Source organism: Antennarius striatus, chromosome 14 (assembly GCF_040054535.1).
Source record: "Antennarius striatus isolate MH-2024 chromosome 14, ASM4005453v1, whole genome shotgun sequence".
Classification (NCBI taxonomy): Eukaryota; Metazoa; Chordata; class Actinopteri; order Lophiiformes; family Antennariidae; genus Antennarius; species Antennarius striatus.
Window position 1 is genome coordinate 6,519,707 of NC_090789.1, and position 22,202 is coordinate 6,541,908.

The 22,202-nt window shown below is 41.5% G+C and overlaps 3 protein-coding genes across 13 annotated transcripts in view; 2 read left to right on the top strand and 1 right to left on the bottom strand.

Moving 5' to 3' along the window:
- Positions 1 to 332: 332 nt before the first annotated feature.
- casd1 (CAS1 domain containing 1) lies at positions 333 to 11,690 on the top strand. 2 transcript variants are annotated; one of them, XM_068333763.1, is made up of 18 exons: positions 333 to 1,086; positions 2,049 to 2,145; positions 2,397 to 2,517; positions 3,011 to 3,055; positions 3,155 to 3,217; positions 3,306 to 3,350; positions 3,447 to 3,570; positions 3,889 to 4,103; positions 4,255 to 4,674; positions 4,930 to 5,019; positions 5,112 to 5,231; positions 5,464 to 5,620; positions 5,730 to 5,809; positions 5,955 to 6,056; positions 6,201 to 6,341; positions 8,596 to 8,673; positions 9,058 to 9,150; positions 9,285 to 11,690. In XM_068333763.1, exons 1-18 carry the CDS (start codon positions 954 to 956, stop codon positions 9,552 to 9,554), a joined length of 2,394 nt encoding a protein of 797 aa, XP_068189864.1. In that variant the 5' UTR covers positions 333 to 953; the 3' UTR covers positions 9,555 to 11,690. The 2 variants fall into 2 exon arrangements, with proteins under 2 accessions (XP_068189864.1, XP_068189865.1); XM_068333764.1 differs by having other exon boundaries at positions 334 to 927.
- Positions 11,691 to 11,806: 116 nt separating this feature from the next.
- Positions 11,807 to 22,145, bottom strand: sgce (sarcoglycan, epsilon). 9 transcript variants are annotated; one of them, XM_068333767.1, is made up of 12 exons: positions 21,974 to 22,144; positions 20,362 to 20,469; positions 17,278 to 17,400; positions 17,017 to 17,186; positions 16,611 to 16,683; positions 15,791 to 15,989; positions 14,354 to 14,516; positions 14,029 to 14,243; positions 13,589 to 13,615; positions 12,953 to 13,141; positions 12,563 to 12,606; positions 11,807 to 12,171 (listed from the first exon to the last, which is right to left on the bottom strand). In XM_068333767.1, the coding sequence occupies exons 1-12, from the start codon at positions 22,020 to 22,022 to the stop codon at positions 12,155 to 12,157; spliced, it is 1,377 nt and encodes a 458-aa protein (XP_068189868.1). In that variant the 5' UTR covers positions 22,023 to 22,144; the 3' UTR covers positions 11,807 to 12,154. The 9 variants fall into 9 exon arrangements, with proteins under 9 accessions (XP_068189868.1, XP_068189869.1, XP_068189877.1 ...); XM_068333768.1 differs by having other exon boundaries at positions 17,017 to 17,174; positions 21,974 to 22,143; XM_068333776.1 differs by lacking the exon at positions 21,974 to 22,144 and adding an exon at positions 21,797 to 21,814.
- ppp1r9a (protein phosphatase 1, regulatory subunit 9A) overlaps positions 17,410 to 22,202 on the top strand; it is a 44,980-nt gene continuing 40,187 nt past the window's right edge. Inside the window, exons 1-2 of one of the 2 annotated variants that reach the window (XM_068333758.1) lie at positions 21,647 to 21,694; positions 21,838 to 21,965. The gene's annotated coding sequence lies outside the window, so the exon portion shown is untranslated. Of the gene's footprint in view, positions 20,041 to 21,646; positions 21,695 to 21,837; positions 21,966 to 22,202 lie in introns of those variants that run through there. The other variant, XM_068333757.1, reaches the window with a different exon arrangement.

Consider the following 22,202-nt stretch of genomic DNA (forward strand, 5'->3'; position numbering starts at 1 on the left):
GAACCAGTTGCCTCCATCTAAGCCTGTCTTCAGCATCCTCTTCTCTCACACCAACTACCTTCATGTCCTCTTTCACTACATCCATAAACCTCCTCTTTGGTCTTCCTCTAGGCCTCCTGCCTGGCAGTTCAAAACTCAGCATCCTTCTACCAATATATTCACTATCTCACTGATTAGGCTAAAAATAACAATTTGGAAGACAAATTCACACATCAAATAGTTGGTGATCTCTGCTTAATCTCTTTAATTCATTCATCTTCTTGAAGACGAGATAACCATAATCACTTATCTCATCTGAAATACAGGCCAGCAGGATTCCTGAACCCTTTCCCCGCTGACATCTGATAAAAGAGGAGGGGTGTACCCTGGATGAGACGCCAGCTCATCGCAGGACCACTCCATGCTTGAGTATTAATCTTAATTCAATATAAGATCCGAACTGCCTTTCCTTATTTATGTATTACTGATTAGGTGAGCAGGCAACCCACAAACTTACATAGATTGTCAGGTTTGTTTGTTTTTTATATAATACAAAATTATAAGAAATGATTGTAACTCATTCATGTAATGTGTGTGCCTCCCCTAGTTTTTCCATTCTCTCAATGATCCACAGATTGCACCGATCCACTGCTGTAATCTTTGCTGATGCGCACACAGCAGCTCCTGCTTTGTGGTTCACATCAAAACAAATACTACACAAACACAACGTCAACATTTAATAAGTGTGGAAATACACCTACAATTAAGTTGTGTTTTCCAGGCTGGGAGATGCTTGACTAGTGTTTCATTCTTACGGTAATATCTAAACGGATTGACCGCACTGGAAGCGCTTTGAAGAAACTTTGATCGTCGGCTGTGACTCGGCGGGAGGCGGTGTCGCGTGAGGCGGACGGGCAGATGGAGAGGAGCCGCCGCCAGTCTGCACAGGTGCCTGTTGTCATGGAGGAGCGAAGATGGCGGTCCTGGCCTATAGCCTGGGCAAACGCGAAATAAATCAACATTTCACTATTAAAAATGCCAAATTGATATCGTTAGTAGTTGTTATTTTCCTCCTTATGTTTCACACAGCTTTGCGGTACTATGGAGGTAAGTAGTTTTCGTCTAATTCGGTTGCTATAGCCACTAGATGCTCTGGGCTAACGTTAGCTAGCGAGCTGCTTGGCGTCTGTGAGCAGCGTTAGCTCTAGTTCTCTTTACCAGTCGGTGGGGCGTCGTTACATTTTGTTGCTGCGAAACAGAATTTAATGGTTGACCAATGTGCTTATAAACAAACTATATCGACCAGTAGTTACGTAGCTACGCGAACATAACTTGGGGTTTTGGATGCTAGCTTATCGGAATAAAGGCTAACGCTGCATTTCGCTGTGTTTACATGTTCCTGCAGGAACACGCTTGATTACACCTTTGGAAGCTATGTGTAGGTTGTTGCTGCTAACATTTAACAGAAGTAGATTTGTGCTCTTGGTAGGTCAACGCCCTTCATTTCGATTGGGGTTATTCTTGCGTTAACTAGGAAAAAAAGGATTAAAGAATCACTCAGTTTTAACAAGCTGTAGATTATTTTCAGCAGCTTTGCAGCAACCTGCTTCCTGTCACCATTCTGTCACAAGTTTGTTTTGCTTTATCGGACAAAGATTATTCACACGCATAATCGAAGTGTTTATTTCCGTTTCAAACCGTTTGATCCTTTAATGTTTGCTGGATTGTAACGCTGACAGCATCTGTATTGGCTGGCGACGCCTTATCTCCAGGTCCCTCGCCAGCCACCAGAAACTTTATGCTGGCCTCTCTTTATGGACTGATTCAGTTAGAGATGGATCCACTCATTTCTGATCATAGAGTTAAATTGCTTGATGGATTCATTTTGTGTCATGCCCCCCAGCAGAGCCCAAAGAGCCTCTCAGCATCACTGAATGAAAACCCGTGGTATCATAATGGATGAGGGTTTCAGTCCTGATTGCAGGGAAATTGCGACTGCAAGGAAGAGCAGCGCTTTTTCTCTTTTGTCTTTTGGTCTTACTAGTAGATTCTTTCTCTCCTGTTTCCAGGCGGAGACTCGTGCGAATGGCTGCTGTCCACAGGACGATACCTGGGGGAGAACGTATGGCAGCCCTATGGCTGCATGATGCACAAATACAAAAGCATGTGAGCCTCACTAACCTTGCAAGGTTACTATATAAGCAGTATGGTCGGTCTATCGATGCAGGTGTAGCTGTTCTTCAGTGAATGAATAATTTGTGAGCAAGTCGAGACAAAACTGTCGCAGGAAACATCTGTGCATTTACAACTTTTGATTTAGTTGACTAATTTATTGAACCACCCACCAAGTGAATCATTAGTCTGTTCTCGTTAGAGTGTGTGGTTTTGTGATTGCAAACAATATTTTTGTCTTACAGTGAAGCTAGAACCTGCCTTGCTGAAAAACGAATTGCTTTTGTTGGCGATTCAAGAATCCGGCAGCTATTCTACTCTTTCATTAAAATTATTGACCCTGAGCGGAGAGAAGATGGGAACAAGGTAAAAACCGACCAAATGAACTCTGTAAAACTTTTGTCATCCTGTGGAAATTGTTCAACAGACGTAGAAAGGGTTTTTGGGAAGGAAATGACTGTCTGGCATTCCTCCATATACCCCCCACCCCACCACTGATCTGTCCTTAAATGCACTGCATCTGATCAAATCATCACATTTTACTGCATACCTTATCTTGGAATAATTTGAAAAAAGTTATTTTGCTTCTTAGCATTTCAATATGTCAATATTGTCTGACATTTCTTAAATTAAATTAATACTTTTATTTTTCTACTGTCTGTTTAGAGTTGACTTTGAGATTGAGAAAATATCTTGATGACTGAAACCACAGTATTAAACACCAGGGCATCTTGAAATAGATGTTTTTTTCAAAATATACTGTAATAGATCATTTAAACTGATATCTAGGAAATTGCACAAAATTAATGGCATTATTATTATTATAAGTTTCCCCTCTCTCTTTCTATAATGGCTGAAGCATGAAGACATTTCCTTTGGAGTTGAAGGTTTTTCTCTAAATGTGGTAAGCTATTTCTGGATGTGTTTTTTGATCCCCTTTTCTCATTCTATGAAAAAACAATCCGATTTAAAGCTAAAATTTCTTCATCCTCTTTGGGTGAAGGACTTCTTGTGGTATCCAGAGGCTAATAATTCAATGAAGGAGCGTTTGATGTCATGGAGACACGTAAGTTTGGATTAAGTGAAATTCGTTGTTTCAAAATCTTGACACATTTGGATGGATTTCTAACTGCAACTTCCATCACGTGTTACAGGAAGCTTCAGCAAAGCCAGATGTAGTCGTCCTTGGGGCTGCAACAGTAAGCTGTATAAATGAATGCTTTTCAAAGCTTGCGTATTTCATGATAGATAAACAAAAAGGTGATTATTGTCTTCTGCTAATCTATTTACTGTAGTGGTCCATCAAATTGCACAGTGGCAGCCGCGAAACTCTGCAGCGGTACAAAGTCAACCTGACAGCCATTGTTGTGCATCTGGAGAGGCTGGCTGACCATGGAGAAGTCTACTGGGTCCTACAAGGTATGCTCAGTAGTTTAGAGGGTTTGTGATCCATCTTCTCGGCTGGGATGGTGAAATATCGCTGCCTGTTTCTCCTTGTTCATGATTTCTAGTCTTTGTTTTTCTGCAAACAAAACAAATGAAAAAAACAATACCCTTGACATTCAGTCGCTGGGTTATTTTAAGTTCCACTGTTTAATCATTAAATCCTAATATCTTTGAGTAAGAAGTTGACTTTGAAATTTTTAAAGGAATACCAGCTTGTCATGCATGCATTCTGAAAAAATGTCTTCTCTATGATCACATTGTACCAAACATGGTGACGCCTTTGTCCTGTAGACCCAGTAAATGAGGAGGTGTTGAGCGATAACAGGAAAATGATCACTAACCAGCAGCTGGAGCTGTACAATGAAGCAGCAGTTGACGTGCTAAACGCCAGCAAGCGTAACGGCAGGTCACGGGTCAAGCTGTTTGGTGCTGCCCGCCAGGCTGCCATGGAAACCATCACCCAGTCAGACGATGGTTTGCACTTGCCTGAGAGCACACGGAATGTGGTAAGCTATTATTTAATTTTAAATGTTTGTTGACAGTGCATTACATTGTTATGTTCCTTTGATAAAGCTCAGCTATTTCCATGATCACAACTGTCCCTGCATTTCATCTTTAAATCTTACCATTACCCCCCCCCCCATGCGATCTTGTCAGGGAGCAATGGTCCTAATGAACTCCGTATGCAACAAAATACTGAGGCCCATTGACGGCTCCTGCTGCCAGACGTTACCGCCACCCAACCTCCTCCAGAAATTATCGGCATGCTTCTTCATCGGCTCGGCTGTCGTCTTTCTGGTCCTCCACATCCTTGGCAACAATCGTCACAGACGACCCGTGCCTCCGGATGTGGAGAGCCTGGAGGAGAAGAAGCCAGCAACCGCAGCTGTCCCTCTGGGTCCAAAGGCTCCCTTCCTGGCTCTCTGCAGGATGGGCATCATTATGGGCTATTTTTACCTTTGTGACAGAGCAGATGTGTTCATGAAAGAGCAGAAGTTCTACACGCACTCAACGTTCTTCATCCCACTCATCTACATATTTATTCTGGGCATCTTCTACAGCGAGAACAGCAAGGAGGTGGGATGATGCTTTACATTTGGAGAAAAAATATTGGATCTTTGAGCAACATAGCTATTTTTTATCTTAAAATTGAGTTCAGTATGATGTACAAGTTATAAGACAATGACAGTAGATAGTTCGTGACTGTCTTTTTGTCAGTGTAGTTTAAAATTATACTTTGCCTCAGAGTTTCATTAAACCTTAACTTGCCCCCAAAATAAACTGAATACATCACGTTTACCTGAATGCTTTTTATTTTGCTCATTCAAACAGACAAAACTACTCAACCGAGAGCAAACAGATGAGTGGAAAGGTTGGATGCAGTTGGTCATCCTTATCTATCACATATCTGGAGCCAGTGCTGTAAGTCTTAAATATATATTGTACAGGTCTGTTAGAGAGTAGCCTGCCATGTTTGACTTGAAGGTGAGTGTGTTTTACTGTCCGTCTTCCAGTTCATTCCGGTGTACATGCATGTGCGGGTGCTGGTGGCAGCCTACCTTTTTCAGACTGGCTATGGACACTTTTCCTTCTTCTGGCTCAAAGGAGACTTTGGCCTGTATAGAATTTGTCAGGTGAGGATATAGTTGTACGTTAGCCACAATGTTGCAGTGACACGAGATGCTGTCATGCTACTGAAAAGAAAACAAAATTTGATTTGGTCTTAACCTGACTTGGGCCCAATCCCAATTCTGCATTTACTTTCAAGTGAGTGAGAGCAAGGGAAGGCTGAAAGGGAGAATTGGGATTAGGTCCTATTTTTAATCTTTTGTACTTTGCGTTTCTATGTTTTCCGCTTCATTCCAGGTGCTGTTCCGTCTCAATTTCCTGGTCTTGGTGCTGTGTGTTGTAATGGACAGACCCTACCAGTTCTATTACTTTGTCCCATTGGTCACCTTCTGGTTTGTTGTCATCTACGGCACGCTGGCCATGTGGCCTCAGATTCTTCAGAAAAAGGCCAATAGTAGGTTTCAGAAATGACCGTCACACACACATATGCTGAGTTTTACTCCATGAACGTGATTTCACCCAGGAATTTATTTTTATGAGTGTTTGTCTTGTTCTGTGACCAGGTAGTGGTATGTGGCACCTTGGAGTCTTGGCGAAGTTACTGGGCCTCCTGGTGTTTATCTGTGTCTTTGCCTTTTCACAGGTGGGTGGAAAAGCATCACTTCAGTTATGACGATGAATGCTGTGCTAGTTACAGCTATAACGTCATAGTTTTTGCTGATTCATGGTGGAGTTCTTGCTTTTAGCCCTGCTTATCTAACATTCATGTTTGTACTTTGTGTCTCCAGGGATTCTTTGAGAGCACCTTCTCCATGTGGCCCTTCTCCAAGCTCTTTGAGCTGAACGGAAGCGTCCACGAATGGTGGTTCAGGTGGAAGCTGGACCGATTTGTAAGTCCAGCCGCAGTCCATCCCAGCCATTAGAATGTCTTAAACAGAGGAGTCAAAAAGCCTTTTAAAAGTTGTCTAAGCTTTGTAAAATATCTTTAATATTATGATGTGGTGTTTTTGTGTCCTTTTTTTTATTTTTCACAGGCGGTGATACACGGTATGCTGTTTGCCTTCATCTATCTGGTACTTCAGAAGCGCCAGGTGTTGTCAGAGGGGAAGGGAGAGGTGCTCTTTTCCTCCAAGATTTCAAACGTACTCCTTCTCTTCTCTGTCATCTCCTTCATAGTAAGGCTCTTCACAATTTGGCTTTTCAGATTTTATTTTTGTACTTTTGCTTTTTCTGTAGTACTGCTGTTTTCTATCTACTCCGTCATGTCCTTTGAATTTTTTTTTTTTTTCACATTTGGATGTCTCTTAAAGGTATTGCTTACTAAAAGAACAGACTTTTGTTACTCGTGCTTCTGTTTCCAGTATCCATCTAGATTTTTTTTGGTTTTGGTTTTTTACTTGAGAATTGAGAATCATTCATTCAGAATCAGATAATAAATAAAATGAAAATAATGTAAGTTATGTATTCTGTCTATGTGGCCCAGTACGAATTGATCTGCGGACTGGTACTGGTTTGCAGCCCGGGGATTTGGGAACACTAGTCGAGAGGACAAAAATATGTTCTGTCAGTTGCGGGGACCATTCAGTATTATGACTTTCTACTCATCTCAAATGTCAAATGCATACCAGATTATTAACTTACAGTGGCTACGGAAAGTATTCAGACCCCTTTAAATTTCTCACTCTTTGTTTCATTGCAGTCATTTGCTAAAATCTAAAAAGTTCATTTTATTTCTCGTTAATGTACACTCAGCACCCCATCTTTACAGAAAAAAACAAATGTAGAAATTTTTTCAAATGTATTAAAAAAAGAAAAACAAATATCACATGGTCATAAGTATTCAGACCCTTTGCTCAGTATTGAGTAGAGGCACCCTTTTGATCCAGTACAGCCTTGAGTCTTCTTGGGAATGATGCAACAAGTTTTTCACACCTGGATTTGGGGATCCTCTGCCATTCTTCCTTGCAGATCCTCTCCAGTTCCATCAGGTTGGATGGTGAATGTTGGTGGACATCCATTTTCAGGTCTTCCAGAGATGCTCAATTGGGTTTAGGTCAGGGCTCTGGCTGGGCCAGTCAAGAATGCTCACAGAGTTGTTCCGAAGCCACTCCTTTGTTATTTTAGCTGTGTGCTTCGGGTCATTGTCTTGTTGGAATGTCAACCTTCGGCCCAGTCTGAGGTCCTGAGCACTCCGGAAGAGGTTTTCTTCCAGGATATCTCTGTACTTGGCTGCATTCATCTTTCCTTCAGCTGCAACCCATCGTCCTGTCCCTGCAGCTGAAAAACACCCCCATAGCACGATGCTGCCACCACCATGTTTCACTGTTGGGATTGTATTGGGCAGGTAATGAGCAGTGCCTGGTTTTCTCCACACATACCGCTTAGAATTAATGCCAAAAAGTTCAATCTTCGTCTCATCAGACCAGAGAATCTTGTTTATCATAGTCTGGGAGACCTTCAGGTGTTTTTTGGCAAACTCTATGCGGGCTTTCATGTGTCTTGCACTGAGGAGAGGCTTCCGTCTGGCCACTCTGCCATAAAGCCCTGACTGGTGGAGGGCTGCAGTGATAGTTGACTTTGTGGAACTTTCTCCCATCTCCCTACTGCATCTCTGGAGCTCAGCCACAGTGATCTTTGGGTTCTTCTTTACCTCTCTCACCAGGGCTCTTCTCCCACGATTGCTCAGTTTGGCTGGACGGCCAGGTCTAGGAAGAGTTCTGGTCGTCCCAAACTTCTTTCATTTGAGGATTATAGAGGCCACTGTGCTCTTCGGAACTTTGAGTGCTGCAGCAATTCTTTTGTAACCTTGACCAGATCTGTGCCTTGCAATTCTGTCTCTGTGCTCTTTGCGCAGTTCTTTCGACCTCATGATTCTCATTTGCTTTGACAATGCATTGTGAGCTGTAAAGTCTTATATAGACAGGTGTGTGCCTTTCCTCATCAAGTCCAAACAGTTAAATTAAACACAGCTGGACTGCAATGAAGGAGTAGAACCATCTCAAGGAGGACCAGAAGAAATGGACAGCATGTGAGTTAAATATGAGTGTCACAGCAAAGGGTCGGAATACTTATGACCATGTGATATTTCAGTTTTTCTTTTTTAATAAATTTGCGAAAATTTCTACATTTCTGTTTTTTTCTGTCAAGCAGAGGTGCAGAGTGTGCATTAATGAGAAAAAAAATGAACTTTTTTGATTTTAGCAAATGGCTGCAATGAAACAAAGAGCAAGAAATTTAAAGGGATCTGAATACTTTCCGTACCCACTGTATGTGTTGTGGGGGAGTACTGCTCTAAATTGAGTTCACAAAGCAGTTGAGGAATACAGTCTTTGTCTTGATCAAGGTCCAGTCAGGCCAGGTCGACTACACTTGTGTTTTGCTGCAGGCAAAGATTCAAACTGCTTATCCTCCCATCTTTCATCCTTCTAGACTTACTCAATATGGGCCAGCAGCTGCAAAACCAAAACAGAATGCAACAAGATGCATCCTTATGTGTCTGTGGTGCAGGTAAAAATTTGACATTGACTCTCCCTTTCTGTCTTTTCCTTTTGTCCTCTTGTGATTTTCCAGAAATGTGTTTTCTCATTAGTAAACTTCAGATCTCCCCTCTTTTTTATTTATTTATTAGATTTGCTAACAGATTCATAGAAATGTATAAAGTAACTTCCCAGCTGTGATTCATTTGGATTTGACTTAAGATGTTTTATTTCAGTTACCTCACAGTAAATAGGCAGGATCTTGAACTGACGAGGACTGCATATTTTTCACCACTCATTTGACATCCTGACATTTGGCTCTAAATCTAAGAAGCTTTCACGCCGCCCCTTCAGCCTACACTCAGCGTGACTTCCTGTTGTGGCTCTTTGAAATGTCCTGTCTCTTTGTCCACAGATTTTGGCCTTCATTCTAATTAGGAACATTCCTGGCTATGCCCGCTCTATCTATAGCTCATTCTTTGCATGGTTTGGAAAGATCTCATTGGAGGTAAGATGGACCTTTCATAATCAATATCATGAAAAGAATTGACCACGAATAAAGATCAAAAATGTAACTTCATTTATGTTGCATGCAGCTGAGGAAGGGGAATTGATTTTCACATTCTGCTTTGTGTCCTCCAGCTGTTCATATGCCAGTACCACATCTGGCTAGCTGCAGACACCAAGGGAATTTTGGTCCTCATTCCAGGAAACCCTTCAGTCAACATCATGATCAGCACTTTCATCTTTGTTTGTGTTGCTCACGAGATTTCTCTCATCACCAATGACTTGGCTCAAGTCGTCATCCCCAAAGATAGTGTCACCTTGCTGAAAAGACTCGGGGCTATGGCGCTCCTCAGTCTGGCCGTCCTTCTGCTAACCAGGGATAGCCAGGCATCACCCGGTGCCTGATGGACGCCTCTTAGGGTGGGGTGGGGAGTGTCTTCGGATCCAGCAATACTCTGCTGAGTTGAAATGGGGTAACAAATCCAAGTCGGGAGCATGCCTGATGGCTCTTTTATAACCATATTGGTGGTTGAGAGACATAAACCATTTGCGTTGAGTGACAGCACAGGGATGCTGGTGAAAAGTGTCTGCTGGACACGTTTGAGCAGAGTCGGTACGTTTTTTGACTGCTGTAAAAGTCATACACTGAAGAAAAGTTAGAAAAAGCCCGCTAAAGGTATCACTCCTTTCAGGGCAAAGTGCAAATAGGAAGAATTTTTAAAAAAGAACAAAACGCTGACACGTTTACATTGCTTGGATTCATTGCTTTTCTGCTTTCCAGAAAAGTGTCCCTATCATTATCAAGACTGTGTGTTTTGTTTGAATTTTTGAAACATTGCTTCTATCTAGCCAATGGCACTGACAAGGACCTTATTTTGTACCTCATGGTACTTCCTGTCATCACATTTCTCTGCAAAGGACCACGAGGCACAAGCTCCGTCCACAAAGATGACTGACAATGTTGCACTCAGGTGGACCCACAGCCTGCCTATTCTAAAAAAAAAAAAAAAAGTTCACTTCTACTGCTTTTTCTTATCAATATATTTTGTATATTCTGTTGAATTTAAAGTAGTGTTAAATATATACAAAGTATAGACCAACAATTGGTTTTGGTGATCAAAAAAAAAAAAGGCTGTCTAAATTTAGGTAAAAACAAGGCAGCACAATTATTCAGACGTTGGGTTATCACTCCACAAATGTTTTGCTAATGTTTTTGTGTGAATTTTAGAAATGTCAGCCTTTTGTTCAAAGGTACCATGACACCTGCTGTCAATTTGAAAAATTCTATGTGGTATGTACAGTATTTAATGATTTAAATTAAGTTTATATTTTATACTTTTTTTTTTTGGCTTTGTTTGATTTTGTACCTCGTGCTTATGACTGCTGTCTGTGAAAGAAGTATTACATAATTTTGTAACCATCCCAGCATTTCATCAACGATTCCCTGCCTCAGAAACATTGCAGCAGCGCTTTCACACATCGATGCTTCAGTGCTTCAAAGCCTCACAGCTCTGGTGGAAAACTCACTAGATTGCTCATATTGTACCATAGAACTAACAGCTAAGTATAAACCCACCATTTGCTGTTCCAGCAAGTGAACGAGTGATTTTTTTAAAGACTGAATGCCTTTGAACATAAAGCTTTTCTCAGTGGTCTCGTCATCCAGTTCATCTTTTATGTAGCCTGAAGTCACAATCGTCCACCTGTCAGGCACTTTGCATCAGACACATCCGCTACTAAAAACAGCTTCCGGGTAATTGTTTATTTTGTCAGTTCTCAAAAAGATATACATCTTTGCCTATATTACCTTCACATAAGGAACCTGCACTCTTATTGTTAGAATTGTTATTGATACATCTTTTTCATCTTTATGGAGAAGTGCATTGTTAAACATAAATAACCTAGTATCAGTTCAGATACTAAGCACGTTTTTAGTGGCTCAGTCAAATATTTTGTAATTTACCAAATAAGTATAGTCCTGTAATCTTTCTATCCAAGTGGCTTCGTTCCTCTGGCATACCAAAAAAGATTCAGGGTGCCTCGATAAAGATTCACTTTGCATTTCAAAGGTACAACCTGTCTAAAAATATTTGATTTTGCCTGTCATCAAACTAATGATCATTAATGTGATAGTCATAGCTTTATTGTCAAATGTACCATATTTGCACAACATACAGCAGGTGAAATTAGTCCTCTCAGACCCACAGGCAGTAAAAAAAAAAAACCGCTCATGCCATGCACTTCAGGTGGTGCTCTCCAATCAAATAAGAGCCAAGCCAATTTCTATGACCGGCGATCACCTCATTGTATAGATAGGGATGGCGTTTCCACTCAGTGTTATACAGATACTCTTCTGTTTTTTCCGGTTGCTCATTGACAGCTATAGATCTGTTTATTATTTTAGACCTTTAGTCTTTTTGGTCATGTAAAAGCAACAATTATTTATACCCCTGTGGAGGGCCTCTTTGAATATACTGTATGTTCCCTGTAAAAACTTTTTGTGATGTCTTAAAAATGTGAAATGTATCCATACTATTTATAGATGCCTTTATTCTGTTGTACATTGTTTAAAATACCTTCATAAAATGTGCTGGTTTAGATTCTTTGGACAACATCATACCTTTCATGTCACAGAAAAGCTGCTCAACAAGAAAAACAAGAGTTTGAAAGAATTTATTATTATCATGTGACACATTACATATAATTACAACTTAAGAATGTCCCTTTTCCTCATGGAAAATAAGTACAAAGACAGCCATCAATTACAACATTTACACAAATATTTAAAAATATTCTCAAGTATTTTTGTAATCCAATAGAATCTTCTTTTAATAGTGTCACTCTTTGAGATGTAATTGCACATTGATAATAAATCTTTGTAAAGACACTTCTGGGTGCATGCAAATTGGCACAACTATCAAGAAAAAAGTAGAAATGCAGAATCAAAGTCAACATTGACACCAGTGTCTGGTCACAAATTCAGCGCTTCGGCCACCTTTCTCTCCTCAGGAATACCATTTACCTAAAATAATGTCAGATAAGAACATGAAGGGTGAACAAGAAAATCGAGTCAATTTTTTTTCATCATTAAATTAAAAAAACAACACAAAAAACCCAGACTGAGCTCCTACCTCCAGCCTCCGAAATGTTGACATGACATAATTATCTCCTTTGTTAGCAGTGGATAGAGAGCAGCAGGTTAGTGTAGCTGAACATCATGCACACACGGGGGCGCTCACACACACGCCAGAAGTGCTGCTAGACAACAACTAAAGCCTGCATGCTGCATTTCATTTGGAGCCCTGCTAAAAACTACCGAGCCTGTCTGTCCTAAGATTAGAATCACATTTGTTTTTTTACTGGTCAAATGAGTCACATCACATATGACACATGCAGATGAAGTGAGTACTAACCTGATGGCCGTTGTTGTGGTATTGTAATCTGGTTTTGCAGATTCCTGTAATGTAATGACATTATAGTTCACAGAAGTCTGTTGTACCAAACTATTCACTATTTGTTCTGGTTACAAGCCCTTTAGGTAAAATCATGGGACAGCTTGAACCTCTTAAGCTCTCGTCTGTTCGCCTGCAGCTTTAGCTGCACACCCAGCATCTTAGAGGCGCTAAAAACAAGATTAGACCATAATAGTGTTGTTTCTTATACTCCCCCATAACAGTGCCAATAAACCATACGTTCCCATGCCTCATAATGAGCCTGAGTACATTTTTTAGCGTACACAATAGAGCATGTGAGTGTCTGGCGAGGTGTTCTCCCCTTCACCCAAAACAAACCCTTTAACTCACGGCTGTGTCTGCATGAGGGGCATGCTGGTGGTCTCGTAACTGTCGGGGTGGATGGGCGGCACCACCTCTCCGCTGACGGGGTTGAAGACTGGCAGTGTGGACAAGGGCCAAGAGATCTCCCGGTTTTTAGACATGCTCCTCAGTTCTTTGCTGGACTTCTGGATAGAGCTGTGGTGGACCAGCTGGATGCTGAAGAGGGGAGATGCGATCACGTTAAAATGCATGAGCTTGCGTCATCATCAAGGTTGGCGGTGTTCATTAGTCTCATCCCGACTGGAATGGTTTATTTACTGACACCTAATTTAAATATTTGGATCTTGTATCTTCTTCGGTGAGCTCTGCATTTGGTGCATGCATGCACAATGGAACTAAAACAACAAAAATAGAACGTCCATCCTTACCGATCGGTGTCACTTTGTCTTAACTTATGAAGCAAGATAAGTTTTTCAATCTGTCAGTTGCCTACGTCTGGTCACTGAATTTTCGAGCAGCCCATTGAATGAATGAGGACACACAAATGATATGTAATGGGAAAGCCCTCAATGATGAAAAAGCAAAGAAAAGAGAGTGGGGGAGGGGACAGAAACAAACCTAAAAGAAATTAAAAAAAGAACACAGGAGAGGAAAAACACTTACTCTGATGTTTGCATGTTTCTTTTTTCCCTAGAAACAAAACAAAATGGATGAATTAAATACTAATATTAATAGTCCAAAAAGACATCTACAAACAAGTGAATGGACTGCTGAGGAGAATGGAGATGGCGACTGAATGTGGAACATTGAGTGAGCGAAGGGGGACGTCTCACCCCGCCTGTCAGTGATGGAGGAGGATGAATGGCTGCCGTGTACATAAAGAGGCCCGTAATGAAATCAATGAAGAGCTGAGACAGATATTTATGACCAACCTAAATTTAAATGGTATGATTGTAATGACAAGCTGCGAGTCCAGTCCAGATTACGGCTCTTAACTAAATATCCTGCAGTGTAAATCCTGTTTTGTCACTCGGTTCTCCTACTCCTCAGTCGGGCCTGAAAGGGCATTCTGTGCAATGTTTGCATAAAAATGTAAGACTTACACCCCTTCCCGTCTGCAGCACATTGTGTATCCCAGGATGAAGAAGAGGACTAGTGCCACAGCAGAGGGAACAGCCAGTGTGATAAGGAAGTCTGAAAAGTAGTCTCTAGATTTCAGGGACTCGGAGGGTGGGTCATACTCCCCAAATTCAGGCAGTATCCCAGTGCCTGGGTCGGGACGGGTAATGTATATTGGAACCACTTTGTTGATGTCGACCTGAAAAATTAAAATAGCTCATTTAGTATTTGCTAAAGACACCGACTGAGTGAACTGAATGGCTTGTTTTTGTTTTAAACTCAAGGAGGCTTGTACAAGAAGATCCTCACCAGAGAGATCTTACACCAATCAATGTGGAACTGAGCTCGGAACTTCTTGTCACAGCTGATGACCGGCTCCATCTCCTGACTGCAGCGCAGCTGGTTATGAGGGCTTTCAACTTCCCGAAGGCATGACGAAAAGGGAACGTCAGCTCCGACCATCACATAGACTCTACAGGAGACGAGGGGAGGGGAAGGGAGGGGAGAGGAGAGTCGGCTTTTTGAGTCAAAGCACTTTTGCTTCACTTAGTGTTTCCTAGGAGCTTTCATCTTCCAAAATGTCAGGGAGAATCTAAGATGCTTTCGGTTCACATTGGTTAGTCCCTCTGAAACAGACCGGCTGACTCTGACTCTCAGTGCTGGCAGCCAAGCATACTCACAGCAGATCCTTTAGGCCCTTTAGTTATAAGACGCCAGTATGATGTGAGGCGGCTGAAGGTACAAGCAGTCTGTGCGATCAAGAGACCAAGACTCTAAAATGTCAACATTTATTATATGTGATTTAGTTTAAGAAATTATGTCTAACTACATCAACACTTGTCCCGCATCATGTTTGATTTAAATGTCACACATGGCACAAACGTCAGGTTTGACGCTTGATAAAAACATCTCTCTTAGGTCCCGTCCACACGATGACGGATTTTTTGAAAACGCAACTTTTCTGTTGCGTTTACGCCTTCCGTCCACTCGACAGCGCAGACATCCTATTGGATAAAATTTGACTCAATACTGCCACCACATGGTTTATAGCCGTCTTCGAAAATGCACTGCTGCGTTTACGTGTGGACGGAGATTTTTTTGAAAACGCTGTCGTGTGGACGCAAATCGTTTTCGATGCGTTTTTAAAAAGTTCCGTTAGTCAGCTGTCTCATTCCGAAATCATTAAGGCCCCGTCATCGTGTGGACAGGGCCTTAATGAGCTCGGAATGAGACAGCTGACTAACAGTCACATTTAAGAGGTGTTAACATGAAATATGCATAATCCCTTATTTATTCATATCACATATACTAAATTCTAAACTCAACAGGCTGTTTTGTTGATGTCTGTGAAAATTATGTAACCGTGAGTTAAAAGCATTCCCAATGTCGCTCACTCCAAGATAGAGATGGTGAGAGCGAATGAGTTTCAGTCCATCTCATCCAGTGAACATTTTGCTGGTGACAATACAAAGCATAAAATTCCATGAAAGATTCCTGTTGAAATAACCTTTGCAAGAAATTGTACAAAAACGTTAAAAGTTCATTGGAAAACTTGAATAATATAGATGCAAATTTTTTGTATGCAGTTTGTGTTATTTTTTCCAACTCTTTTCGCTGATAATGTCAGCAGCAACAGGTTTGTACAGTGCTATAGTTTTTTCAAGTTTCCATAGGAAGCCTTGAGCATACCAGGCACCTAATTCATGGAATCACAATCACTACACTACCAATCAAAAGGACCCTCACCCCTCTTTTAGGTTGTTGATGGGCAGGGGCACGCGGCCGCCACGGTCCAGCGCTGAAGTGATGTTGATAGCATTGAGACGCTCGGGCTGCCAAACGTTCTTCACGGCTCCCAGGAAGTCTCCCAGCACCTCACTGGCCAGCATCTCCTCCACATTCATGTTCCTGATGTAAAACTCTGCCTGGTAGGGCAGAGGAAACTCTGTGCAGATGAACAATAAAGAAATAAGATGAAGATGAAGAGCAGCAGGAGGAGAGAGGGAGAGTGAGAGACAAGAGAAGAGTGGGCAGCTAAAGTAATACACTGCTCATAAAGACATTACTGATACTTTATTACTGCTATATTTATGACTCTGATTTCATCATTATTTACAGCAGGCACTGGTATCTCTGCTTCACACTGTAATGACATCTGGGGCCAGATGGCAAGATGACATCAGAGTACTGGGAGAATGATGACATGTTAGCACTGTAAAAACCTGCTGCACCATTAACCAGATCAGTTTATATTGTACTGCATGTACTGTGGCTGGTTGACAAGCCCGTGTGCAAACACACACATGCACAGATGTAGGATTTAGTTGCTCCCTGTAGATATACAATAATAATACATTACTGGGACATCATTATATGACTGTATTTATAGCTGCCATGAGATAACATCCTGAGCTATTAAAACTAATCTGTGATGCTCATGAAATGCCATTATATACTCATTAAAATGCTTCTTCTGATCTATCTTAAGGCCAACAATAGACATAAGTAACACAGTCGGACAGTCTGATCTCTGTTTACACTGAGTTTTCGCACTGGCACCTCTCACCTTCTGTGGCCATGATGTTTATGACCAAGTTGTGCCGTGCAGTCTCAAAAGTGCGTCTGTTGTAGGCAGTAATCTGCAACACACAGGGGTGAAAGATTAAGCCCAGATCAGTGGTTCTTATAAGGCAGCAGCCTCTGGACAAGGCTGAGCTACATATACAACGCAGACTCTGTACCCTACTGAGGCACCACGGAACGTTAAGCCTTTTGGGAAAGGAATTTCTACAGTAGCTTATGGGGGGGGACTACAAAAAAACTTAACGGAATTTAAACTTCAAAATTGAGCTTAACAATACTAAACATAGTACTTAATTACTTTTGTGTGCCTTAGCTAAGGCTGTTAGGTATCTGACGCTGATGTCTGATCCCTCTCTTCACTACGACCGTGGTCCACCTTGCCCACCCACCTCTATGACTGTGGCCTTGCCAACATGTTCTGCAGTGGGGGAACCATACAGAACCCCGTCACTGTGTGGAGTCCTCTGGATGTAGCGCAGCCAGCCTGGCCTGTCGGGATAGCCCATCAGGTTGGTGTTGAAAGTGATCGGGTCACTACTGGCATCACCTGCAGGCAGAGCTGTTTAATGACTCAGTCATCTAGAAATTATGAGAAACGGATAACTTTATCATTAACAAAGTGCAGAATTTGTGACTGTGTGATGTCACACCTGATTTTGGATAGGGGGGAAACTCTCCTTTGAAGTACTCTCGCTCCAGGACGTGGACGAACAGCACTCCAGCAGACGGATAAACGTTGCGGTCTCCATGCGATCTTGACAAGATGGTGACCACTAATACACATATTCACAGGAAAAAGGGGGGAAAAAATTCAGCGTGTTCTTATTGGTCATTAGGGAACTGTCCGCAGCAGTAATTAAAAAAGAAGAGAAGGTGTTAATAGAGACAAAGAGAAATAAAGCAAATGCTTTGTTTACTAGTGCTTGCTGACCTACTTCACACTTTGATAATCAATAATGTTTACAGTGATGGATGTGTCCAATTTCCCTTTCCTGCCCCTGTGTTCTCAGGCTGTTAAATGCACTCACTTCACCCAGGGCTGCAGTGCACAAACCTCTAGGCGTAACGGTGAAATTACCAGCTGTTGGACAGATGATGATTATATACACAGAGAGAGAGAAAGCTACTAAACTATCACAACAAATGAAAGGGGCAAAGGGCTGAGGCAGCAAGAACCAGAGTCATTCAGACGATACAGAGTGTTCTTCTCCAGCTCAGTCTCCATTTTCCTGTGTTTAGCCCCACTCCTTTTAAATCACATACATCACATACATGTGAGAACCATTGCTGTAAAAATCGTAACCCCTTTAAAAGAGATTTGTATCTCTCTCCCTCTCTTTGCATCTTCCTCTCATTTCCTTCTTTCGTAACTTCGTTTCAAACCTCTCAGCATTTTTTTTAGTTTTTCTCTTCTCACATTTTCTCCCTTCTGTCTCACTCAGTGGGTGGACGCTCCATTTTTAATCACTATGGGAGACAAGAAGAAATTCAGCTATGAAGTGCAAAAGGAGGAGGTGGAGTAGAGTTTGAACTGTTCTCACCCACAGACATATCTTTGGGTGAGAACAGTTCATACATCCAGACAAATTAACAAGCTACAACAACAAAAAAGCTGCGTGCTTTCTCACTGGCAAAACATCGCCAGTTTTCACCGTTGTTTGTCTTCTTGTAAGCATCAAACCTTCACAGCATGAAGAGGGTCTCTACTATTGTACTGTAAACCCTCTCTCTGAACAGAAGCTGATTTCCGGCGGAGAGAATAACACATCAGGATTTACATTTTAATCCATGTCCATGACGTATGTCACATTTGGTTGTTAAGCATTATCTATTACAAGAATGCACAAAGGGGTTAAAGAAGATTAGGTGACACTGTAAGCTGCAAATTATCAAAGAAGTTTGTGTCTACAAAGCAAATTGCCTCAATGCAATGTAAGTGCTCTCGTGAACTGCAGGAGTGTTAAGTTATAAAACGGTCTCGTGTGTAAACTGGGCTACATCTGTAGACACAACCAGAGATGCTGATCTGTCCATATGTCCCATGTCCCCAGGGGATCAGGCACAGCTAGACACCGTCAATAGCCTTTAGTGGCCACAAAATTTGGGGCAGTTTAAAGAAACCAAGACTATACCCGCCATATGTCTTTCCTAAAACAGGCCGGGGGAACCACCAGAGACATTAGCATGGAGGTTATTCTGAAACTAGTCTCCACACACTGTTGACTTGAATCGATCTGCAAATCCCACTCTGAAAGCAAACACTTAGATTCTATTAATTGAACCGTTGGGCCTCATCACGCCGTCACTACACAAAGGACCGCAGTCACACACACCCAGGCAAGGTCAGACGTAGGCTATTCTGCTCCACTCAGAGGCTGACGGGATGCAGTCTGAACATTTGTGACACATCTATAGATGACACAGGGAGGACATGAAAAGTGAGCCCAGATGGTCTGGTCTCACGTAATGGTCCGAGGAAAAGGAAAGGACCTGTGGGATTTGAAAAATCTTTTAGGCCATCAGCACTGAAGCTCCAATTTAACAGATATTTAAGCCTTGCAACCATTACTGGCTACACCGTGTGTCTAGCTCACAGCTTCCTACTGAATTTTGCTTCACAGATTCCTCTAATAAACAGTAGCCTGTAAAGATCATTGTCTAAGCTGCACTGAGGCTCTGCTAATGCATATGATCTGGTTATTTGTAGCAAGTTGACTTTCTGCAAAGCCTATTGAGATGATGAGCTGCAGTGCTCCTACTGTGCATAATACATCACCAATTAAAGGTTAATGCTAAACTGGCTGCCGAAGACGTGCTGTTAGCACCCGCAAAACAGAGGCAAGTAAACAATATAGCATACATTAAACTATATCTTCCTGGTAAATAGGCTCAAAGAGACACTAGTATTATCTAAATATTGCAAATAATCATATTAAAATGCACAGGACTGTAAATGCAACAGTAGATCACCAACAGTGTTGGGGGTTGTGCAAATGCCTAACCAGATTTTATGCTTCTCTAGGCTGACCTTGGGCTGGCTGGAATCTCAGAAATGATGCCTTAGCTACACCACTTGTCGCTCTCATGGCTCTAAATAATAACCGAGGCCTCCAGTTAGTTCAGGAAGTGACAAGGAGGGGATGTTCTTTGGATCTGATGAATCAGCTTTGTATATATCCACATCATCTGGGTCAGGAGGAACCCATGTGCTTCTTTGGTGTTTAGAGGGGAAGCACAGACAAAGATTGCCACTGTATCAAGCACAGTTTTGCTAGTCTAGTTGCTAAGGACTCCTTCCTTCTTAAGACAGACATGGAAGTGAAAGTTGTTGGTATCACGAAGAGCAGAACACAATGGCTCAGGACAAGAGTGCACACCAGACAACATGTTGACTCTTCTAGTGCTCTATAAAGGTAAGTAAATTACTGATTTGTCTAAAATTATTCTGGAGAAGCTGTGTTATTCGGTGTTGGACCATTATCACAAATTACCATCAATGCTATCCAAAAGAAAGAAACCTTAATTATTTAAGGTAAAATCTATGATGATGAGGAAAAGGATCAATTTAAATTTAGTAAAGTGCTGTTAAAGCAAAAGCAACTTTGCTAAGTCTGTGGGACAGCAGAACAGTAATGCCAGTATTAATGGAACCGGTCAAGCAAATCTCTGTATTAAGATGAGGGAGGGGACAGCAAGTCAATATGTCAAATGTGCCACTGCAAACACCCACTCACCATCACTGTACAGGCTTGTTCTCTGCTTGATGCCCACGGATTGATCCAAACGGATTTTTCTCTCATGTAAAATGGTGTCTTTGGCATCATAGGCATGCACAATGTAAACTATGGGATCAATGAATAAAAGGAGGAATAGCACAAGACTGTTCTTAAACAAAGCATATATTTTTTGCCAGTTTATCAGGTATTCCTAATTTAGAAGACAATGATTTCAGCCAAATAATGAATGACTTTAAAAAGACTCTAGCTTGCAGAATCAATCACAATTATTGTTTCAAAGAGAAAAAACCCACAACTATATAAATAAAACTTGATTGATTGATGACAATTTAATTATAAATGCAAAATGATAAAATGTCTTATCTCACAATGTTGAAGAAAATGATCTAGAAACCTATGAAAATGTCTTTCCTATTTGTTCCTTAGTCAAAATCCTTGACAGCTTTTCAAGGTACATGGCAGACAAATAAAACAAAACAGCCACCTTGATCATTACATCCCGCTTCAAAGCGGTGATGTATTGTAATTGTCAGCGTTTGTGTGTTTGTCCGTTAGTCTGTCCGTTAGTCCGTCCGTTAGTCCGTCCAACAAATATTTTCGCAACTGTTGCAGATAGAAAGATGAAACAAAAAGCACAGTACTAGGGCAACAAAGGGGATGAAAATGGGATGATGACCTTGACCTTAACAAAACTAGGTCAAGGTCAAATTTTAACTTGTACACTCGAAAACTGGATAAGGGAAGACGAGGGTGACTGCCAGTGTAAGTAAGACTGTAGATCAAAGCTACTGCTTTGATCTATGAAAGTAGGTCAGAGCACTAGCTTTGATCTTTGACCTATGCAAGTAGGTCAGGGTAAAATATTGAATTCAGGGGTGTCGCGTGGTGTTGCAGTCTTTGACTGCATTGGTTCTTGTTAATAATTTTGTTTTATCCTAGATGAAAATGAAATTGGGCATGAAAACATGTATTAAATCAGTATTTACTGCAGAGCTGTTGTGGTGGACTCAATTAGTTCTATTATGCTTGATAGATAGATAGATAGATAGATAGATAGATAGATAGATAGATAGATAGATAGATAGATACTTAAGGCAGATAGTTAGAGAAACTTGTAGGTGTGCATAACCTAACATTCCATTGCAGACAAAGTGCGTATCGGTATGAAGCAGCTGTGACGAATAACCGCAATTCCTTTCACAGAAAACAGAGCAGTAATGTTAGCTCGTCCAGCTGCTTCGCTAGCATGAGCTAGCTAATTAGCCATTCGTCACACACCTGGTTTACATGTAAACAAACTGCGTCACAGGGCACGACCTCTTTTATGAAGGTAATTAAACCTAAATTTGATACGGGGAATATACCTAGCAATAATACAAAATATACATATAGGTTAATTTTTTTAACAAGCGCTCTAGCCGTATAACGGTACCGCTCTCTGCTGCCAGCCATCTTTCCTTGTCTCCTCCTCAGCGTCTCGGAAAAAATGAACACAGCGGCTAACCCGCAGCAGGCTAACTAGTTAGCAAGATTAGCTAACTAGCATGGATGCCAAAGGAAAGACAAAACGCTATGGAAATCCCGTTTATTGAATTAAACTGGTACGTACCCACACCAAGCCATACCACGACAGCTGCAGTGGACATGGTGGACAGCATCCTCGTAAATCTTACATGAGAAAGGATCTTTAAGCAAACTTAATGTCCACTGGGTTTGACAGGCATCATAATAAGCATCCCGCAGCATTCCTTCCTCCTCCTCCTCCTTCCTCCACTGGAGACAGCTCGACTTCTCATTGGCTGAACATCTGGATGGAAAAAGATGGTTGTCTCGTAAAT